The sequence below is a fragment of the Acinonyx jubatus genome, chromosome A2 (genome assembly GCF_027475565.1).
Source record: "Acinonyx jubatus isolate Ajub_Pintada_27869175 chromosome A2, VMU_Ajub_asm_v1.0, whole genome shotgun sequence".
NCBI lineage: Eukaryota > Metazoa > Chordata > Mammalia > Carnivora > Felidae > Acinonyx > Acinonyx jubatus.
The window spans coordinates 49,555,935-49,564,258 of record NC_069383.1 but is presented as its reverse complement, the minus strand read 5'-3'; the positions used below and the strand labels follow the sequence as shown (position 1 = coordinate 49,564,258).

The 8,324-nt window shown below is 55.2% G+C and overlaps 1 protein-coding gene and 1 long non-coding RNA gene across 3 annotated transcripts; one reads left to right on the top strand and one right to left on the bottom strand.

Annotated features, from left to right (window-relative positions):
• Positions 1–268: 268 nt before the first annotated feature.
• Positions 269–4,500, bottom strand: HOXA11 (homeobox A11). Its single transcript, XM_027075166.2, has 2 exons — positions 3,554–4,500; positions 269–2,099 (listed from the first exon to the last, which is right to left on the bottom strand). Exons 1-2 carry the CDS (start codon positions 4,302–4,304, stop codon positions 1,867–1,869), a joined length of 984 nt encoding a protein of 327 aa, XP_026930967.2. The 5' UTR covers positions 4,305–4,500; the 3' UTR covers positions 269–1,866.
• LOC113604076 (uncharacterized) lies at positions 4,088–8,324 on the top strand. 2 transcript variants are annotated; one of them, XR_008296778.1, is made up of 4 exons: positions 4,088–5,417; positions 5,582–5,745; positions 5,844–6,035; positions 7,729–8,324. It is a non-coding gene; the product is annotated as an uncharacterized LOC113604076 (long non-coding RNA). The 2 variants fall into 2 exon arrangements; XR_008296777.1 differs by having other exon boundaries at positions 5,582–6,035.

Here is an 8,324-nt window from a genome sequence, read left to right as displayed (position 1 = left end):
AGTCTGAAAGGATGAAACCCCCAATTCCGGGTCCTGAGATACTCCATTCCTGGGACCCCGCCCCCCACCCTTCCCAAAAGGACCTGGCCAGCCACCTTGGCTTCCCAAGCCTGGCTTCCAGTGGAGTTAAATCCCGACTAAGTCACCTCCCCACCCCTGCAGGGGCCTGATAACTTGCCCCTTTTTGGGGGTGGGGGGTGGGGGGGGCAAACATTTGGCAGTAAAAGGCAAACAGGAAGAGGACTGTCACACCAGGACCCAATACTCAAGTTTCCACAGTCTTTATTTTCCTTGTGCCCTGTCGCCTGTGTACATGCTGCGACATACGTGGTGGGTGAGAACGGAGGACAGGCCAACACTCCCATTACAAACAGAGCCACCAAACACTTCTTAAAACAGGGAGGCAGAGGAGAGTCAATGGGAGGGTACCTGGCTTTCTCAGCTGAGGTCCCCAGAGCCTGTAGGGCCAGACTACCTTAGAGCTTACCCCTATGCTTTCCGAACATTCCAAGAAATCAAAAAGATCATTCCCAATACCCTTCCCGCCCCTCCAATCCCCCAAGGAAGTCAACGAATGGCAACATTTAAAAAGTATTCAAACAAAATAGGTTATGGTTCTTTTATTTACAAGTCTTTTGAACACCATCCCTGTATGAAGCGTACATTCAAATATTTTTAGCAGTGAGTGAGTTTAATCGTGGAACACTGTAAACAGATAGAGCCTTTAAATATTCTCTTCATCATCTTTTCCCCCCTCTACGTTGCATCTTTTAAAATTCGCTTTGGTTCCTGCAGGGAAATATATATATATATATATATAATATAATATTTATTTTTTAAAATAATTCCAAACTCCCTTGAGCTCTTGGAAGGTCGCCGGAAGCTTCCAAGCTCAGTTCTGGGGCGGCGAAGGGCAGAGTGCGGTGCCAGAACTGGGTATTTTGGGGACTCAAGCCCCTCATAGCTGGGGACCGCTGGCCCGGCCCACTTGTGTCGCTGAGCAAATCCAAGCCTCAATTAAGTGTGGTGGAAACTTTGCCAGGCTGCCGCACTCCACAGGCATTTCCTGCAGAGATCTTGGGGCCAGCGGCCTGGATGCGGCCTCTTAGCTTTTTGATGTTTTCCACCTCGGGAAAGGTCTGCTCTGTGACCAGGCTTTAGGCCTGAGTGGCAGGCCAGGAAGAAAACCCTCACCGGTAGGAAAAACTAGGTGGGCTGCAGGAGACAACTGCTAGAAGCCCAGGCCTCAGGCAGTGCATCGAGTGGCTGGGAGGGGTGGAGAGCTGCTAATGCCACCTGGAATAGACTTTTTCTTCCCCCTCCAGGATCAGCAGCCCTCTCCCACCTCACAGTCACCTTTTAGTCCAGCCGCCGTCTTTCACATTGGCTTTGGAAAGCAGCCCCACTCGGAACATCTAGGAATCCTCCCCCCTTCCTCCTGTTCCTGTCCCCACGCTGAACTGTGTTTAAAGACAGAATAGCTTCTTGACGCAGGGGTCCTGGGGGTGGGCAGGCTCCCCGTGGAGGGTCCTGGGCCCAGGTCGTTCTCCAGGGCGCTTGGCAGGGGGCCCAGTCCTGATGGAGACCACACCCAGCCCAAAGCTCCACAGTCTCTAAGAATGAACCACCAGGGGTCCCAAACCATTTATTCTAGTTGCTGCACAACTCTCCAAATCCAATTTTTGTTAGGAATCTTAACCACAGATGCCCAAGAGAGTCCCGGGCCGCCTCCTTAGAGGCTGTCTCCGTGTAGCCTCCTCTCTTTTCTTCGAAAGTCACCACGTGCCTTGGCCTTGTCAAGGGCAAAATCTGCATATAATCGCACGTGTATGAAACCCCCCCACCCAATTCCAGCAGGCTGGAGCCTTAGAGGAGCGGGTTGGCCGAGTAGTACTGTAAACGGTCTCTGTTAATTTTTTTTTCCTTCATTCTCCTGTTCTGAAACCAGATTTTGACTTGACGGTCAGTGAGGTTGAGCATGCGAGACAGCTGCAGGCGCTTCTCTTTGTTGATGTACACACTGAAGAAGAATTCCCGCTCCAGCTCCCGGATCTGGTACTTGGTATAGGGGCAGCGCTTTTTTCTGGTGCGTTGGCCACCTGTGGAGGGAGAAAGAAGCAGGGAGTGAGTCAGGTATGGGGGCTGCAGTCCGTCCTTGAGCCCCGAGTGGAGGAAAAGGGCTGGCCCAAGGGACTGGCCCTGTGCAAACCCCATCAAGGTCTCCTCAGTCCCCTGCCTTCAGACTCCTACTGCCAGCTGGGGACAGGCTGCAGGCGGAGACTCAGCCCCAGATAAAAGCCAGCTTCCTAGATAGGCCCCCAGGGAAGCTGCTCACGCTGCCCCCAGAGCAGAAAGGAGGGTTCCTTACAGCAACAGGCTAGTTTGTGCCGCAGAGGCGGCTTTCAAAGCTGCCGAGTGGGGGTTGCCGGCTGCCTCCAGCCCCGCCAGACTAAACAAACAGCCGCCCGCGGACATTTCACCTTCAAGCACCTGGGCTGCTGGTTCCAGAGGCAGTAAAGTCGGCCCCAGCCCCAGTCTTTCCCGGCTGCGGCCCTGACTCGGCCCTTGTTAGCATCTGAGTCAGCTGCCCGGTCTTTGTCAGCCTGCGTTCTGGCCACCAACTCCTGCCTTCTGGACCAGCCTCCTGGCTTCCACGAGGTGAGGGGGTGGCAGCGGAAGCCCCCTACCCTGGGCCTTCCCTGAGCACCAAGGCCACAGAGCCACCCAGGTCCCCAGCAGGGCAGGGGTGCTGATTTAGATAGGGTGGAGGGAACAGGGGCTTCCCAAAAGCTGCCGGCAGGCTTCACTTGCTCCCCTTTTCAATAAAACTTCACAGGACGGAAAGGAAAAACCCGCTTTTGACAGATTGAATAACAATTGTTGGTAACATGCAGTTGGACAGAAGGCGGTACGTAATTGCCACCGCGCCAGAGGAAAATGGCTTCCTTTTGGATAAAAAGGCCAACTTTGGCTTAATTTGTTCCTTTTAATGTGTTGCTCGAGCTACAGCGGGCTATTTTATCTGTAAAACACGCTCCTAGCGCCGTCGTTAAACAGGGATGCCTTTGAATCCCGGCTGGGACTGGAGTCCCGGCGCAACACATGGCTTTTATAAAAATCTCCGGATTACCTCGCTATCAAAGGCTCCCGGAGCCTTTGCAGGGGGAATTTACAGGCGCCCACCTCCGGCTCCCTAGCCCGATCTGGCCCTGAGCGGGGTCGAGCTGCCGGGCTTGGGACTGAGAAGGGAAAAAAGGGGAAAAGGGAGTTGTGTGTGTGTGTGTGTGTGTGTGTGTGTGTTGTGTTGTTTTTTTTTTTTTTTTTTTTTTTTTTTTTTTTGCAGGCATGCCTTGGCCGGTGGGTATTTCACGGCCAATTTCAGCACTCGCCACGTGATCCCGCCTTTTATAACAAAGTTTTGTTGGGGGAAACCTAAAGGCCCTTCATAAACCTTATATGCTTATAAAACAGCATATAAAAATTTAACAGCGGTGCTGCGCTAGATTTCCAACTCCCCTTTCATAAAGCGCAGGGCGCTTGCCTTTATACGTACTGGAGCCGCTGGCCTTGTCCTCAGTGTGGCCGGAAGACGACTCGGGGCTGCTGCTGCTGTCAGGGCGCCGTCGCCGCTCCTTCTCCTCCGCCGCTGCCGCCGCCGCCTCCCGGCAGCCGCCGCCGCCGCCGCCGCCGCCGTCCGAACTTGAAGTTGCCGGCGTGCCCGTGCCCGTGGCCGCTGCCGCTGCCGCCGCCGCCGCCGCCGCCGCCGCCGCCGCGGAGGTCGCTGCGGCCGCCGGGGGCCCTTTCTCGGCGCTCTTGTCCCCGGGGTAGTCGGAGGAGGCGAGGTTTTCCGGGGTGCCGTAGGCCGTCTCGAAAAACTGGTCGAAAGCCTGTGGCAGAACGCCGTTCCTGCCCACGGTGCTATAGAAATTGGACGAGACGGCGGGGGTGGGGTGGTGGTAGACGTTGGCCGAGCTCTTGGCCAGCACGTCGCCAGGCACGCCGGCCGCGCTGGGCGCCTGCAGGCAGTCTCTGTGCACGAGCTCCTCCGCGGAGTAGCAGTGAGCCAGATTGCCGCGGGGGTGCCATTTAGTGGCGGGCTCAATGGCGTACTCTCTGAAGGTCACTTCGCGTACGGGTTGGACCTGGGGCAGGTTGGAAGAGTAGGAGTATGTCATTGGGCGCGAAGACGGGGTCTGGGGCAGAAAAGAAGGGAGGCTGGAGAAATCTGGACCCGAGACGTAGTAAGTACAACTTGGCAAATACATGTTAGAGGAGCAGGGACCACGCTCATCAAAATCCATCATTGGGCTACCTTGGGCTCTCCGCAGTAGCCGAGCTTAACATGATTCTCCACTGCAGCTGCCTCTTTGAAGCGGATCCGTGAAGTAGAAATTTGGAGACGTAAGCTGACGTGGAAATCTATCCCCATCCTTAGCAGGGAGGCGCTGGTCATGTGACCCGATGTTGAAATTGACAAGCTGCGAGCTGGTCCGGGCCTTTTTTTTTTTTTTTTTTTCCCCCTTTCCTTTCCCCCCCTCCCCTCCCTCTCCGGCTTCCTTTCTTTGTAGCCACCTCAGGGGAAGCAACAGATCGTCACTCGGTGTTCTCACCGAAAGCACGTAATCGCCGGTGTAACTCATGTTGGCTGGGGGGCCTCCCGGCGCGCGGCGAGGCTGGGGTGCGTCCCATGCCACTCGCTTGTGCTCAGCTGCACGGTCCTGGCCCTCAAGTGTGCCGAGGGCGGTGAGAGAGCTCAACTCCTGCCACCCATCACTCCCCGGGTGAGGGATGCCCCAGGCTGGGGGTGGCCGGGTGGGAGCTCGTCGCTGCGTGGCCCGTGCGCGGTCCTGGAATCTACTCTCCTGGAGGCTTGCGTTCGCACCTCCTTCTTCGCTATCCCCCTCCCACAGGCTTGCTCTGGAAACCACCTCTGCCTCCGACTCTGGCCGGACCCCCTTCGGGGCCAGGGTTCGCAGCCGTGGATGTGCCTGCCTCGTGGCTTGCCCGATTTGCACGGTGACTTGATTACACGCTCGCATTCATGGTCACTTCCGAAGCGCTTTAGTGCCTTCCGTCCCTAAACCGCCAACAACCAGGGCGGCTTCCCCCGCGGTTTGTCAGGCATCTGCAGGTCCCGGAAGGGCCTTCGTCTTACCCGGGATCCACCTCCACTTCATTCTCCCCGCCGGCCTCCTCACTCCACCCCCTGCCCTTGAAGAACCCCCCACCCCCTCCTCCCCGCTGCCTGCCCGGGTTCGGAGTCGCCCGGCAGAGCCGGGGGCTGTGGGGGCTGCGCCACGGTGCACGGGTCCGCCCGCCTGCTTGGTCTCATGGAGCTGAGGACCCGGGAAGCCGTGCGGTTGAGGCGAGCCTTGGGCTGCTTTAGGGGCGCTGACAGCCGAGGAGCGTTTTCCTGGGTATGCTGCACCTTCTGCGGGCTCAGCAGGCTGCCAGCGGAGCTTCAGAGCTGAGTGGGGGCAGTGAGGAGACGGCTAGGGACAGGGAGCCGTGAGGAGACGGCTAGGGACAGGGAGCCGTGGCTGAGAAAAGGGTAACATGCTTCCTCTCCTTCCTGGCGAAGCGTGAGAGCCAGTGATGTGCAGGGAGAAACTCAGAAGGCTCGGCGCCTTTTCTGCTACTCATCCCACAGAAGAAACACAATGCCAGAGGAAAGAGCGCTGCTTCCCAAACTCGCGGGACCGGGGGTGACAAGAACGCCTCGGAAAGGCTAGATTTGAGCCCAAGGTAGAGACAGGGGCCATAGCTGCTAGTAGGAGTCTTAGCTTTCTTGGGAAAAAGAAAGAAAAAAATTAAGATGGTGAAAAATGCTTGCCATCCTGCAGGATTGAATTATCAACGTTTGGGAGAAGTGAAAGAGGGCATAGGGCTGCCAGGCAGGACCGCAGCTGGGAGGGGCCCAGCCCTGGGGCCTCCCCACACCTATCTTCTTGGAAGGAGCTGGATGTCGCTGAAGCAAAGTTGAAAAATGAAAAAGGATAACCTTTTCCCTTTCCCCATCCAGGAAATAGCTGAAGGTATTTATATATCTCGGGGAGATTTAGAGTATAAACTCTAAGATCTTTGGTATTTAAGTGTCAACATCGATTTATTTATTTATTGCTGAGCTGACTGTAACTGACTCAATAACAAATCTAATCATGTATTGCACTGGAAAAGAACTATTCTCATTATGTGTTTTCTCCAAATGATGGCCCACCGTTGCATTTGAATACCTGCTGTAAATATCAATAATATCGAGTAATTACTCTGCAGTGGAGTAAACTAATTTATTGGCATTAATGTTTATGTGGCTCCTACCCCCTTCCTTTACAAGGGTTGCTTATCACAAATCAAACTAGTCGGACACATTGGTTTAATGAACTCTTTATTCAGGATTTGCTGCAAGAACTTTCATACCCCTTGAATCCCTAAGAGTTGAACTTGAAATTATTTGTGCATCTTCAGCTTGACATATTTGTCCACTGTGGCTTGTCCACTGTGCAGAGGGCAGCAGTGGTGTGAGTGAGGTCTGGTGGGAAGGAAGGTTATTGGGGAAAGGCAGCTTGAGACCTCCTAAAGCTGGGAATCGCAGTTACGGGATTGCCCTGCAGCGAAAAAACTTCGATTTCCAGCAGTGACCAACAAGGCAAAATATTTATTTCTCCACAGCATCTCTTTCTTGGAGACAGAATATAAAAGGGAGAAGGAGAGGTTTGCGAACAGTAGTGTTTGAGCCGTTCCCGGACTTGATTTTGGCCCTCTGAAACTATCTCCCAGTAGCCCACCCAGTCCCCCGCCACCCCGACCCTCGAACAAAAGGAATGCTTGAGGGGTTTCAGTGACTTTGCTATAACAAAGGCGCCACCATTTCAGGGCTTGCCCCGCCCCTGGGTGAAGGCAAACAAATTCTTGCACTTGTATTAGGGCTTTTAAGACTATAATTGAACCCGGGGGCGTCTAGGAGAACCGAAAACAGTTCTAGACAGACCTGGGGTTTTATAGCAGTTTTGGCAGTCAACTTCAGCTTGTGCCTGAGCAGACCGGCTGCGGTGGCCCGCCAGCCGGGGACGCCAGGCTACCTCCCCCAGCTGCACGCAGCCCCTCTCCTAATTAGATCGGCTTTCCCCTTAGTGCCAGGGAGACGGGGTACCGGCAGAAAGGTCAGTATGGGGATATACACTGTTCTGCGTAATCAATGCCTCCCGTGTCCCCGAGAGCCAAGCCGAGAGGGTGCCAGCAGGTCTGGATCCCATGGGTATCTGTAGGAGACAAAGGCAAATTTCCGAGAAGAGGCTGGGATGGAGGAAGGCTCTCCCAAAGCAGTTGGCGGGGTAATTCAAGAAGGCTGTACCGATGCGGGGTGCCGGGAGGGACACACAGCCCGGAAGAGGGTATGTGGGGTGCTGCAGCAAAAATGGATGAGGGGAAAGGCTTTTGATGCCAGGAGAAGAGAAAATGCCTGGAGTGGCGAATGTTTTTACTTCCCCAGCAGCGACAGGAGGGGGTGCTCAGATCCCCAAGGCTTCGGACTTTTCCCAGCTTCGCCCGCTCCTGCCCCTCTTGCCCAGAATATACTGGCAGTGTGAATGTTTGCGGGGGTGGGAGGGAATAGTTGGGGGTGGGCGCAGACTGGAGCATCAGACCAAATCTGGGCAAGCAGGGGAGGCACAGCTGCAGGTACTTGGTTTTGACTTTGCTTTGAGCCTAACTGACTCTTCCGCTTTGCAGGAGGCCCTACACCCGAACTGAGCCCACCCTGCTCAGGGGAAGACCTGACGGGTGCTAAGGCCACCTGGAATGCCAAGTCCGAGTTGTATTTCTTAAAGAGATCGAGTGGATGAGGCTGTGACATTGGCCCCTGCCGACTGGTTTCCCACGAGCTGTTCTTTCTCAGGAGCTCCACAAAGCGGAGCCATCTCCAGAAAGCAATCTTCAGCATGTATTTCCTTTTATCCTCAACCCAGAGCCCCACGGCAGCTAATGCAAAAGGCCAAAAATGTTTTGGAGGAAGAAAAACAAAGGCAGGAAGTGGCGGCGGCCTGACGGTGCGTGTGTGTCTGCGGAGAAGGGAGGGAGCCGTTTCAATCTCTTCTTGTTGTTTTTCCAAACTTCAAGGTCTAGGCAGCCCTCGCAGGGCCGGGCCCTTTCGTTCCCCAAGCCGCGTTTGGAGATGGCCACCCGGAGAGGAGAAGGCTGGCGCCCCCGCGTCAGCGTGGTCAGGCGGAAACGGCTAACGAGGCGATTTGCTCAGCAAAGCAGACCGAGCCTTTGCAAGGCTCCGTGTGATTTGGTCTTAAATGGGGGGGTGGGGGGGGTGGGGGGTG

Coding starts and splice junctions, on each gene's coding strand:
- HOXA11 (XM_027075166.2), bottom strand. CDS start 4,304: ATGATGGATTTTGATGAGCGTGGTCCCTGCTCCTCTAACATGTATTTG. Junction 2,100..3,553: donor GGACAAGGCCAGCGGCTCCA/GTACGTATAAAG, acceptor CTCCCTCCACAG/GTGGCCAACGCACCAGAAAA.